Source organism: Diachasma alloeum, unplaced genomic scaffold (genome assembly GCF_001412515.2).
Source record: "Diachasma alloeum isolate Michigan unplaced genomic scaffold, Dall2.0 Dall_scaffold_00201, whole genome shotgun sequence".
NCBI lineage: Eukaryota > Metazoa > Arthropoda > Insecta > Hymenoptera > Braconidae > Diachasma > Diachasma alloeum.
The window spans coordinates 618,432-631,876 of NW_021680366.1; the positions used below are offsets into that span (position 1 = coordinate 618,432).

At 34.0% G+C, this 13,445-nt stretch overlaps 3 protein-coding genes across 5 annotated transcripts in view; 1 reads left to right on the forward strand and 2 right to left on the reverse strand.

Annotated features, from left to right (window-relative positions):
• The window catches only part of LOC107035872 (kinesin-associated protein 3), an 11,426-nt gene extending 10,487 nt beyond the window's left edge, over positions 1 to 939 (reverse strand). The window contains exons 1-2 of the mRNA XM_015253485.1: positions 713 to 939; positions 507 to 624 (exon numbers count right to left, since the gene is read on the reverse strand). Of these exons, the coding sequence (XP_015108971.1) occupies positions 507 to 624; positions 713 to 738 (144 nt within the window). The 5' untranslated portion in view covers positions 739 to 939. The remainder of the gene's footprint in view (positions 1 to 506; positions 625 to 712) is intronic.
• Positions 940 to 1,292: 353 nt separating this feature from the next.
• Positions 1,293 to 9,430, forward strand: LOC107035874 (inosine-uridine preferring nucleoside hydrolase). 3 transcript variants are annotated; one of them, XM_015253490.1, is made up of 7 exons: positions 1,293 to 1,433; positions 3,752 to 3,793; positions 4,158 to 4,391; positions 5,582 to 5,765; positions 5,980 to 6,096; positions 7,100 to 7,236; positions 7,867 to 9,430. In XM_015253490.1, exons 3-7 carry the CDS (start codon positions 4,206 to 4,208, stop codon positions 8,191 to 8,193), a joined length of 951 nt encoding a protein of 316 aa, XP_015108976.1. In that variant the 5' UTR covers positions 1,293 to 1,433; positions 3,752 to 3,793; positions 4,158 to 4,205; the 3' UTR covers positions 8,194 to 9,430. The 3 variants fall into 3 exon arrangements, with proteins under 3 accessions (XP_015108976.1, XP_015108975.1, XP_015108977.1); XM_015253489.1 differs by lacking the exon at positions 3,752 to 3,793; XM_015253491.1 differs by lacking the exon at positions 1,293 to 1,433 and having other exon boundaries at positions 3,599 to 3,793.
• On the reverse strand, positions 9,200 to 10,709 carry LOC107035875 (UPF0184 protein C9orf16 homolog). Its single transcript, XM_015253492.2, has 2 exons — positions 10,583 to 10,709; positions 9,200 to 9,643 (listed from the first exon to the last, which is right to left on the reverse strand). Exons 1-2 carry the CDS (start codon positions 10,677 to 10,679, stop codon positions 9,456 to 9,458), a joined length of 285 nt encoding a protein of 94 aa, XP_015108978.1. The 5' UTR covers positions 10,680 to 10,709; the 3' UTR covers positions 9,200 to 9,455.
• Between the last annotated feature and the right edge of the window lie 2,736 nt (positions 10,710 to 13,445).

Below are 13,445 nucleotides of genomic sequence, written 5' to 3' on the forward strand. Positions count from 1 at the left end.
TCAGCTTTGATTTTAATGTGACAATTAAAACATGTCCATTCGACGCTAAAATCCTTCTCTGGACATAACAGTATCGATTCAAGCTATCATGAGATTTTTATCTCACAGCTGCATGCCAAGAGAATTTTCGATTTCTAGCCCTGCAAACAGTCTCATTCTGGCTCAGTAGACAAATTTCATATCTGATAATGCATATTCTGTTATTAATTCTTTAATTATCTCGTTCATAAGTTCGTTTGGAAGAAATATGAGAAGATATAATTCGAAGGGAATTTTCTCCTCCACAAAAGAGATCCTCCGACCTATTCCCCTAAAACCATTGAGTGATGAACATATAATCCTAAAAAATTACCCATTTCTCGTCAAAAAGGAGTAGTTATTGTCTCGACGATAACTGAGAGGAAATTCCTTCTTCCACAAAAAACTACTGATTTCCCCATCACAACATAATCCGTATTAAAAAATACAAAAATATCTCTCAATTAAATCCCAAAAAACCGAATTACCTTGCGATCCCCGAGCATGGGGTCACCCAGCTCCCCCAGAATGAGTGCCTCCACGTCGTAGTTAACCACCAGAGCCTTCTCCGTGGGGTGAACATCCAGTGTCCCCGACCTCACCTTCCTAAACCGAAGAAAACACCCCAATAAGCCCCTGAAGCCCTCGAAAACCTTCAAAAATCCTGATTTCCTATTAAAAAAAATCCTCTCACCGTTTCAGGAACTTCGCCTCATCCATCTTTCGCACTCTATCCCTCAATAGCTCCCCAAACCCCTCGATTTCCTTTCACAAAACCTCAAAATCACGGATTCACTCCCGAAAACAGGAAAATCGCACTCCAAAATAAGTTGATTTTCTTCCTTTCGACATTTGATGATAAAAATTGAAGTTTAGACTTTGAGTGATCGTTGTGCTGGTACGTGCTGGCCACCGGAGACATCCGTGACCCTAACCTCACCCGAAAACCCCTCGCAGCCCTCAAGAACATTATTTCCACTCCTCCGTCTCACTAGATTCAATCGACCCCAGAAATTCCTCCTCAATCCTTAATTGCGAATTATCTCCGTATCTATCGACTCTAGGCGAAACGGTCCGAGAACCTTTTTTGTAGAGGATTTATTCCGCTATAAAAAAGGTCCTCTTACATTTGCTCGTAAAATCACTCGTTATCGAGATAAATGCAGATTTACGCAGATCAATTCTTCGTTGCATGAGACGTTTGGGAATTCTGTCTCGATGTTTTTCATGTCTGCAGACACTTGTGTGAGTTTCTCCATGAGTTCAGACACTTTCATTGGTTTCCCTCTGATCACATGGAAATAGCTAAGCAGTTGTAAATGTAAAAATTGCGGTATCAAGGATTTATTGATTTAACAAATGCAAGTCGCTGATCACGAGAAAAAAAAACTTTTGATAACTGTGGATTTATCTTGGTAATCCGTGGGTTTGAGAGAAAAAATCAGAAGACCTTTTTTGTAGAGAAGGAAATTTCGTGGAAAAAAGTCTTCTGATGTTTTCTTTTAGAGTCAGTAGTTTTAGAGATAACTTATGATAAAAAATGATTCGACTGTAGAGTGTGTCGCATGAAATGGAAATTTATCTTGTCGTATTTGAGTGAATATCTCGATAATGAGTCGTTTTAGGAGAAAATTCGATATAATATTTTTTGTAGAGGAGAAAATTCCCTGCAAAAAAGTTATTTGATATGTTCTCATGGAATCCCTCGTTGTCGAGATAATTAACGTTGAAAAATTATTCACTAGTGGAATAGTAAAGCAGGATTTCATTTTGGTCATTCCATTTTTCATATTTTGATGAATATCTCGGTACTGATAGAAGTTAGGGAAAAAGGTCAAAAAACTTTTTTCATAGCGGACAAAATTTCCTACAAAAAAGTCTACTGGTGTTTTCTCTTAACATCATTCATTTATAAGATCAATGACATTGAAAAAATCCAGTGGTGGTGCATAAAACCGCAACTCCGGGTCACTTATTTTTGATAAATATCTCTATAATGAGTGGTTTTAGGAGAAAATTCGATATAATATTTTTTGTAGAGGAGGAAATTCCCTGCAAAAAATTTATTTGATGTTTTCTCATGGAATCCCTCGTTGTCGAGATCATTAACGTTGAAAAATTATTCATTGGTGGAATTGTGAAGTAGCGATTCCCTTTTGGACATTCCGTCTTTAACATTTTGATGAATATCTCAGTATTGATAGAAGTTAGAGGAAAAGGTCAGAAAACTTTTTTGATAGTGGACAAAATTTCCTACAAAAAAGTCCTTTCGTATTTTCTGATATAATAATTATTTTTCGAGATAATCATAATTGAAAAATTTATTGAGTAATGAAGTCGTGAATCATAAAACAAGAACTTCCGCTTATATTTCGGTAAAAATCGCAATAATAAGTTGTTTTGGAAGAAAACACCAAGAGCATTTTCTTGGGGAATTTTCTCTTCTAGAAAAAAGGTCTTCTGATTGGAATATCTCCGTTAGTTTCAGAGATATTAATTAAAACTCGAATTAGAAATCTAATGATGTTTTTTCGTTTTATCACTCCACTTCTCAATGCTGGGGGTATTACGTCAGTCTAAAATGCATTTCTTACCTGATTGATAAAGAATCGACAGATCACATTCTGGTAGCATCGAGAGAATGAATTGCAATTGATTTTTAGAGATTCAGACATCATTTTCAAGTTTGAAAGGGTCTGATTAATATTGTTTTAGAAGAAAATATCAAAGGACTTTTATTATAGAGGAAACCAATTCCTACAGAAAAATCTTTTCATACACGCATGAAAAAATTCAATAGAAAACCTAGCAAAGTCGCAAAAAAATTCTATCGGAATTCTATAGGACTTCTATGCGGTTTCTATAGGATTTCTATTGGAATTCTATTGAAAAATGCTATTTCTTTTTTACGCTGATTCTATTGGATATTTAAAAAGAAAAACTCAATAGACTTCGAAGATCTGTTTGAATTTTTCTCTTAAATTTTTTTCTGTTAGAATTATCGGACACAAATTTTCCAAGTTTTTTCCGTTGGATTTTGTTTTGCATTGCAGAATCCGAGTGGAGAAAATTGATGCCCAAGCATTCTTATACAAAAAATCTCAAGAGAAAAATGAAACAGAATTTCGAAATTTATTGACTTTTTCTTATCGAATATCCAACAGAATCAGCGCAAAAAACAAGAAGAATTTTTCAATAGAATTCCAATAGATATATAATAGATAGATAGAATCCTATAGAAACCCCATAGAATTCTGATAGAATTTTCTAGCAAATTCGCTAGGTTTTCTATTGAATTTTTCGATACGTGTATTTTCACCTAAAAACCCCAATTAGCGAGATAATCATAATATGATTATCTCGCAAAATTTAATTAGATTAAGACATTTTTAAAAACTTTCATAATATTTTACTGAAAAGAATTATTATTGTTACTTAAAATAATTGATTATTTCAAATAATTCATTAACCCCTTGCGTACGAGGCCTTTCTGTTACGACGCCTGACATGCGCTTAACATTACTGAGATTCGATAAATTCTGACGCATGAAAAATTATAAAACGCATTAAAAATTGAAGCTACACTATCCAGCTGTCGAATAGCGTCGGTAGAATTGGATTATCTGTCACAGTTTTGGAATTATCCAGTTTATGCGTTTTGCTTGGGTCCATATACGTATATGAACCCCGCCCTTGAGGGATTAATATTATTAATTAATTAATATTATTAAAGTGGCAGAACCAGATGAGTCTAATGGGGTCGTTCAAGTATTATGTAAGAAAATTTTTGGACAATCTTGCCCTCCCCTCCTCTCAATATCAGCATCAACCCTATATTGATAGCCCGTACTGTCCTCATTTTCATTCGAGATAAGTTTTTAACGAGTGTTTGTGGATCTGACGGAGGAAGCTGCAAAAAAGTTCCTCACGCAAATTACGATATCCTCGTTAATTTCAGAGATATTAATCAAAAGCTGAAATCGAAATCCAATCACGTTTTCTCAATTGTTTTATCTGGCCACTTCTCACTGCTCGGGGTATTACGTCAGTCTAGAGTGCATTTCTTATCTGATTGATGAAGAATCCACAGAACTCGAACTGGCAGAATCGAGTGAATGAATCGCAATTGATTTTTATAGATCCGGAGATTATTTTCAAGTTTGAAAGAGTTGGACTGATCTTGCAAGATGAAGAAAGTGATTGTTGATTGCGACGCGGGGTACGACGATGCGGCAGCTCTGGTGCTATTGATTGCGGCACATAAACAGAAGCAATTGGAGATAAAAGCTGTTTCGTGTGTCAATGGGAATACAAAACTGGATCATGTCGTGAGGAATGTCTTCAGGACACTTGAGGCTTGTAACGCACTTGATGTAAGTTTATTTTTTATTTTTTTACGTCGAAGTATTGTTTACTCATCCTTGTGACGAATTATCATCGATTTTTCTGTAAGAATAATTACGTGACAAAATGTAAAAGTGATGCAAACTGCTCTGTCATGAATTTTTACATAAATATTTGGAAAAAATCTGAAAAGAAAAATTAATTTTATGAATCGAAACGTAATTTTTACAAGACCCTCCATACGAATTCGCGCGGAGAATAGATTTCTGCGAATCTGTCGATACATCAAAATTGTGTCAAACAACGTAATTTTTACCTGATTTCTATAGTATTTTTTCTGCAAGTTTATTCTTCGTGTAAAATTTCAATTACAGTGTTGAAAATTTTCGACTAAAATTTGCAGTAAAGGCTTTGGAAGTTTCTAACGAGTACATTTTTACTGAGATTTCAAGGAATTTTGTCTGAAGATTTATAATTTCATGAAAAAATCCGTGGAAACTGCAACTTTCCGTTTAATTAATGAAAAATCAGAAAAATTCAGAGAAATTTATCCATGAATTCCAGATTTCTCTGAATTCTCAGGAAATTTGGCAGTGAAGATTCATTTTCACTTGAAAATTCATGTAAATTGTTGAATTTACGTCTTCTTGCCACAAAAAAAATTGGAACTTTACTTAAATTTTCTTGAAATTTTCTTGAAACTTGAAATTCAATCGACTTTTTCCCCTTAAATCAAATTCACGGTCTTTTGCCGTAAAATATAGCCAAATTTGTTTTCACTTTCGAATTTATTTCAAAGTCCATAATTTGTCTACAAAAAGCCTTAAAAATAAATACAAAAATAGGAATGCGTAGAAATATACTGAATTCAATGTTCGAAAGAACAAATCTGAAGGTAAAAAAACCAAATTTGGAGAACCCAGAAAAATAATGGAGATATCCAAAATATTAAATCCCATAAAACTCCATGCTAGTGCCCGAATTTAACGACTATCATCTATTTTATTCCAAATGCTTAGCTTGTCGTCTTGGATGGCAGTTTTTATTAATGTGAAGAAAATAATTTCGTTTATTAGTTGAAAACGAAAAAAATTGAATGATTGGGGTTTCAAATAAACCTTTTTTTAGCACTAAACCTCTTTACAATAAAAATAACCATGTTTAGTACTGAAAAAAGGAAATTGAAAACTCTTTCAATAGCAAATGCTACATTTTTTAGATTCCAGTGTACAAAGGAGCACATTCCGCTCTAATTGCAGTAGAGACATCAAAAAAAGCTGAGGAAGTTCGTTATCACGGACATGATGGCTTCGGGGATGTTTTCACGGACGATCCGGACATCAGTAAACTCCAGCCTGACCATGCAGTTGTCGCTATACATAAAATAATAACTGAAAATCCCAGTGAGATGTTCGAAAATAAAAACCCTTAACTTTCTCGGATTAAGGGGAGACCGCACTGAAATTTCTTCCCGGTAGTCAATATTTAGAAAATTGAGTCATTAAGCGGCTAAAGGATAAATAAAGACCTAGGTCCCTGCGATTTTTAAATTTCAGTGCGGCTTCTCCTTGAGAAACAAAACGACAGTTTGAAATTTCAATTTTTTTCTACTTGCAGATGAAATTTCTCTGGTTTGTTTGGGTCCCCTAACGAATATCGCCCTTGCAATTAAAATGTACCCTGAAATTCTCGATATTATCAAGGATTTTTACATCATGGGAGGCAACTCAACAGGTAATTAAATTTCAGTAGCGAAGTGGTAAAACGGTTTAAGGCCCGGGTGTACTGTTTTTCGAACGTTATCTCGATGTTTTTTTTCATCTTTCGTCATCTGAAATTGTCAATTAAGTCCTGCATCATGCAGAAGTTTTGAAAAATTGTGAATGAATAATACAAAAAAAGTAGAAAAAATTCTTAATTTTTTCAAAGAGCATTTTTTATTTATATTCCGAATAAGTTGAATAACAAGAAATTGAAAAATGTATCAGATTTGGGAAGACTGATTTCGTAAATCTTTTCCCACACTGCACAGAGACATTTATTACGGAAAAGGCTCTTTGAAAAAAGTTGTAATATTTTGGAGAATTTTTTTAATCACCCTTTTATCACACAAAAATGGCAGATGACTACATACCACTGTTTTGAAAATTGAGATACTTAGCTGTCACTTCCCATGAGGGGTTAGTGTTTTGCCATCCACCATGGAAAATGACAGCTAATAGATAATTTGCCACAGCGAATGGGATATTTGTAATTTTCCCTTTTTTCAACTCATTCTGAATCCCAATTAAAAACGCTCTTTGAAAAAGTTCAGAATTTTTTCTATTTTTTTTTATCATTCTATCATAGTTTTTAGGAATTTCTACATGATGTACCACTTAATTAACAATTTTGCATTACGAAACATGAAAACAATCCAGATAACATTCGAAAGCTAGTACACCCGGGCCTTAAGCTGACATCTTACTGCTGACCAGTTGAGTTTTTGAGGAATATTTCCGAATCTAAGGGAGATAGCGAAATTTTCGTAATTACATTTATTGTAGCACGCAATCGGCTCTACAAAAAAGTTTATAACAAAAATTTTGCTATCTCCCTTAGATTCCGAGATATTCATTGAAAACTGGTGAAAAATAGGCGAAATTGACTTGTACCGTTTTACCACTTCGCTACTGATTGCATGCCGTACATTTGAGGAGAAGAGACAAATTAATGAATCTTTTTCTTTTGTCTTCAGCTGTAGGAAATGCCTCCTCCCAGGCTGAATTCAATTTCTACGCAGATTGTGAGAGTGTACATATCGTTCTAGGGAGCAATATCAAACCCCTGTGGCTACTTCCATGGGAAACATGTATTAAATCTACAATAACACACGTAAGAATTCCTTAAGGCCTTCAATATGCAAAAATTATTCAGAAGTTTACGAATTTCACACAGACTTTTATGAATAGTATACATATTAATTATAATATCAACATAATTGATACATTAATATTATAAAATTCCTGGACAAGCATAAGGTTTTCACTTTTTGAATGAATGGAGATTCAATTTTATGGTGAAAAGTCAGAAAACTTTTTTTGAAATTATTTTGTGAAGCTCTTCGTTTCTAATGCACACAGTTACGAATTTTTTGGAAATTAAGTAACAGATACATGAGAATTTTTGTGAATTTTGATTCAATTTCAGATCAAATCGTTTATGGAATTTCACTGATAGTTTGAATTTTTTAAATCATGATGAAAATTTAAGATTGCATGCACTTGAATTTTGAATAAATTGAGAATTTAAAAGAATAATTGTCTGAATTTAAAAAATTTTCAATAGTTTTAATACCTCGGAAATTATTAGATGTGTCAATTAAAAAAACGTAAAGTAAAAAAAAGACAAGTTTAGAATATCAATATTTTTCATCTGAAATGTCCAAATAATTTTCCACCAGTTTATTTGAAATGGTATGTCACTCTCATTAATAATCACCAATAAATAATGATTAATTTTTAGCACTGGAGAGACAATATTCTCGGGAAGCAGTCCACCAAAGCGGTTGAATTGATAAACAAAGTGGAAGGGGGAATCTACTCAAAAAAGATGAAGAAAGAGTTCTACAGACCCTGTGACGCCTTCGTAGCAGCTATTGTCTTAAATCCTGATTTAGTGACTAAGAAAACGGATTATCACGCGGACATCGAGCTCAGGGGCACGAGGACCAGGGGCCAAGTGGTGTTGGATCACCTTCAAGACAACGAGCCGAATGTTCACATGATCGAGGAGATCGACTTTCGGAAATATGAGAAGATGATGTTTTCTGCCTTTACATTTTCATTCTGAATTCATTCTTTTATTTATCTCTGGCATAAGTGGGTTCAGAGGACGATATTAAGAGACATTTTTTTCAGCTAGAAAAATTCTCCCCAAGAAAGTTTTCTGTATTTTCGCCTGATTTAGCAGAATAGTTCAAAGGAAGATTTTTAGCAAATTTGGAGCTTGCCTGATTTTTTTAGTGCTGGATACGCAAATTGGAGTCAAACTATTGTACACGTATTTTTTTATTTTGATAAGTAATGAGAGATTAATGAGTTGGAGCCAATTATCACAACATAATACAATTCTTTCTCATGATTTTTTGGAGTGAAAAAATACGTATCTGATAATTTCATTAAATTTTTTGTATTTTGCTTTATTCAATAGATAAGATTTACGACAAATTCAAACATCCCAAACGGATGAATTGAATATTTTCCGGGGATTATTTCGCAAATATCCTTGACATAATTAGAATTATGAAAAAATGTCAAAAAACATTTTCTGCAGTTCATGGAATAGGGAAATTAATTAAAAAATTAATTTACAAATCGATGGTTTTCAACGCCAATTTTTTCGTTAATGACGTCACAAGGTCAACGTCACAAGTAAAAAATTATCTGAAAGATGACATTTAGGTGTCTTTTTAGAAGATAATGCGTGATTAGGTGCAGCACTCAACTCACCTTGTGACGTCATTAGGCATTCCAGAGCGTTTGAAAACCTTGAAGTTTTGATAATTTATAATATAATAATTTTCTTTAACGAGCTACTTTTAGCACTTTTGTGCATGCAAAATCATTCATTTAGGGTCTCAACTTAAAGGTAAAAAAATATTTAAAAATCATGCAAGCTCCCTATTCTCCAGAAAAAAAACTTCGACTTTTTTTTCTAGACGTTTTGCGTTCTAAAATATTGTCACAATAATTTATAGATCCGGTTTTGAAGACGAGATTTTCATGAAATTTTTTTATTGGAAAACTTCTTTTCTCTGAACCCAACGTTTAACAAATTGATCAACAATTTTTTGTACTTCCTGGTGATCATAGTTTTATTGCACTTGCATTAAGCACTGACAATAAAATACTTCATCATAATTACCATAATTATCGTTTTAAATATTTTCAAATCTTAATTCTAAGCACTGTACATGAGGAATCGACTCCATAAAATCATAAACGCGAATTTCTTCAACTAAATTCCAATTCTGTTTCAATTTGATGTCTGAATTCGTTGAAAATACAGTTGAATACGGTCAAGGGAATGGAAAATATTTTTGTTTTTTTACATTATTGCTGGGAGTCTGGGGGCTTCGTCGTTGTTTTTCCCTCATTCACACTCTCCTGAAATTGCTTTCTCGTTTCCTTGTTGGATTTTAATAATTCCACTAATTCAGCATGAACATCGTCGGTTTTCATTTCGATCGTGTCTAACGCTGAGTTTAGTTGATCTAATTGCGCGTTCAGCGACTGAAATTCTGGAAAAATGAAGTGTTTATCAATCAATTTCAGCCCATTTATTTCAGTGATGAGTAGTTTTAGGACAGAAAATGAGAAATCTATGCGATTTTTATGCCTATGATTTTATATTTTGCATAAAATTTCCTTCTATGGTGTATAATTCATTGGTAATAGACGAATTTTATTCATACATAAGTTTTATTCATACTAAACCATTGTTTGATGCAATTGAAGCAAAAAAAATTTTTTTTATTAACTATTTTTTCATTCGTGGAGGTACTGATGAGAATAATAATTTTCCATTCAGTAGAATGGAAAATTATTGCGAAGTTTTGACCAGAGAAGATTTTGTCAATGGATCAATTAAAAAGAAAATGAAACAGCAAAATCCAAAGTCCAGAGGGGGAAAATGAAAATGATGCTGAATTTCAATCGAATGAAAAAAGAAAAGTATAATCGGCCTAATCTAATCAATTGAATTGTAATCAACTGAATTACAAAACAAATAGAAAATTATTATTCTCACCAGTACTTCCAATAATAAAAAAAAGTTGAAAAACAAAAGTTGATAAAATGTTTTTTTCGCCTGAATTGCGTAAAATAGTCGTTTTTCGGCTGATTCATTTTGCCCCATGTTTAAAAAAACTAACCGAAGAATTGAATTATAATTAATGGCGATCGATACGGCCCAACGTTAGAAAAAAAATTTAATCCATTCATTAGTGAACAATTGAAGAAAAACGTTGTTATACCACAAATATGTAATACGATAGAACACAAAAATCCAAAACTTAAATTTGAACGATTACAAAGCTTCCATTCGGAAGCGAAAATTTATAATATCCTTATCGAGGGAAAATATTGGCTAACTAGTTTTTCTCTACGTGATTGTCACGTGCCTGTAAACGTGAAAAATCCATTGTTAGGAGCGACTGATTCCTTGAGAGAAGTCTTACCTTCTTCGTTGTAATTCTCCCCATTATCCTCGTCAATTGCGATTTCCTCGTCGTGGTGAGGCTCAACCGCGCTGTTGACCATGTTTTCATCTGCCATCACCACTGAGGATCAGCTGATCTGGGGGCACCTAGCTTAAACTCACCCACCACACCTAAATCAACAATCCGCCGATAATGCATCCACAGTAGGAAATTTCAGTAGCGAAACGGTAAAACCGTTCAAGTCGACTTGGCTCTCAACTGAGTTTTTGAGGAATATCTCCGAATCCAAGTGAGATAGCAAAATTTTTGTAATCACCTTATTCGTAGCTCTCAATATGCTCTATAAAAAAGGTTATATCAAAAATTTTGCTATCTGCCTTAGATCTCGAGATATTCGTTGAAAACTGACCGATTGTCAAAAACAAACCGTTTTACCGTTTCGCTACTAATTTGGAAAAAATTGAGTTCTTCAGGAGAAAATGTTTAGGTCTTGACTATATAGACAATCATATATTTTACTATATAAACATGTAAAGATTCTCTACTGTATATTTTACAAATTGATAAATTTTATAATAGAATAAATTTCGAGATTTTATACATTTTTTACAAGATTAAATTGGAAGCAATTTATTATTTCCCTGAGATACAGTGATCCCCTGAGGGAAAAACCAAAATATAACATAATTATTTTAAATGAATGTTATGAATTATTTATGGAGATATAAGCGATAATGGAGTATTTCTATAGGGGGCGGTGGGGCAAAATGAAACACGGGGCAAAATGAAACAGCAAGAAACTCTTGTGATCTAAGGGAGATAGGACGATTTTCATGAAAACCTTTTTTGTAGAGAATTTTACAAGCTACAAAAAAGGTCCTCTTCAAAAATGTCCTATCTCCTTTAGATGACGAGATTTTCCCACTGTTTCATTTTGCCCCGTGTTTCATTTTGCCCCATGCTCCCCTATCATATCAAATTTCCAGCAAAATCTAAAAAAATTCGATTGAAATAGCATGGAACGCCACTACGGGGTAATAGAATGTCGTTAATTTTCCAATTTTCTGAACAAATTTCTGGCTGAAAGTTATCGATATGTTTACAAATTCAAGCACATTAATCTCCAGGAAGCGATAATGGAGATCAATGGGCTTTGGGATCAAAAAACTTTAATAACTTTGAGCAGGAAATCTTATTTTCTAAAGATGAAAGAGACGTGAAGTTGTTTTATATCGAAATATCTCGAAACTGCCAGACCGCTAATCCTTAATTCTGATTGGTCAATATGTGACACGAAGTATTCAAAAAAAAAACACGCGGCATTTTCAAATTCTTCAGTGACATAATTTCAAATTCTTCAGTGGTAAATTTTTTTTTCACTTCATATATATATATATATAATATACAATGTATCACATGTATATATATATCATCGGTGAAATTAATAAATTGCAATTAATAAATAAGGGATGGCGCCACGGTCGAATCTGACGGCTGGACGATGAGCTGCCTGTGCCGGTAACTCGGCAGTATATAGCAGTCCCGCTGTCACGGGGATAGTTTCGGAGGGGAATTTATGCCCTCCACGTCCTCAACATGTTCTCAATGTTTTTCAGGTGATTTATTTGCTGGCTAATTAATATTAAGGAATGAAACACAGACGGTGTGATGGAGAATTAAATTCTCCATCAATCGATCCTCGTCTCACTGGCCCATGACTTTTGTCATGGGCCAGTGAGAAAAATAATTGTTTCGCGGTGCACAGTGACTTTTCACCATTCGCCTGCGAATTAAAAATTCACCTCTCCCCTCCTAATTGAGATTAAGGGATGAAAAAAAGGCTGTTCGACGGAGAATTAAACTCACCATCAATTAACTATGAGATATAGAGCCTTAAAACCTATTCCATTCGATTCCTGAGGAAATTTGGATTCCCTATAGGCAGATGGACGGCTCAAAAGTGCGTTTTTCCACTTCCTACACCCTATACAAGATAAATTGAATTAATTTTTTTTGGCGATTTCGTTTTTCGCGATTATCTCCGAAACTATGAGAGATAGAGCCTTAAAACCAATTTCAGTCCCCTATAAGCAGATGGACGGCTCAGAATTGCATTCTTCCACTTCCTACACCTTATACAAAATAAATTGAATTAATTTTTTTTGGCGATTTCGTTTTTCGCGATTATCTCCGAAACTATGAGAGATAGAGCCTTGAAACCTATTCCATTCGATTCCTGAGGAAATTTGGGTTTCCTTTAGTCTGATGGATGGATCGGAATTGCGTTTTTCCACTTCCTACACCCTATACCAGGTAAATTAAATTAATTTTTTTTTGCGATTTCGATTTTCGCGATTATCTCGGAAACTATGAGAGATAGAGCCTTAAAACCAATTTCGGTCCCCTATAAGCACATGGATTGCTCAGAATTGCGGTTTTTCCACTTCCCACGCCCTATACGAGATAAATTGAATTTTTTTTTTCTGATTTCGTTTTCCGCGATTATCTCGGAAACTATGACAGATAGAGCCTCAAAAGTTATTCCATTCGATTCCTGAGGAAATTAGGGTTTCCTATTGTCTGATGGACGGCTCAGAATTTCGTTTTTCCACTTCCTAGACCCTATACAAGATAAATTGAATTAATTTTTTTTTGCGATTTCGATTTTCGCGATTATCTCGGAAACTATGAGAGATAGAGCCTTAAAAGCTATTCCATTCGATTCCTGAGGAAATTTGGGTTTCCTATAGTCTGATGGACGGCTCAGAATTGCGTTTTTCCACTTCCTAGACCCTATACAAGATAAATTGAATTAATTTTTTTTTGCGATTTCGTTTTTCGCGATTATCTCGGAAACTATGAGAGATAGAGCCTTAAAACC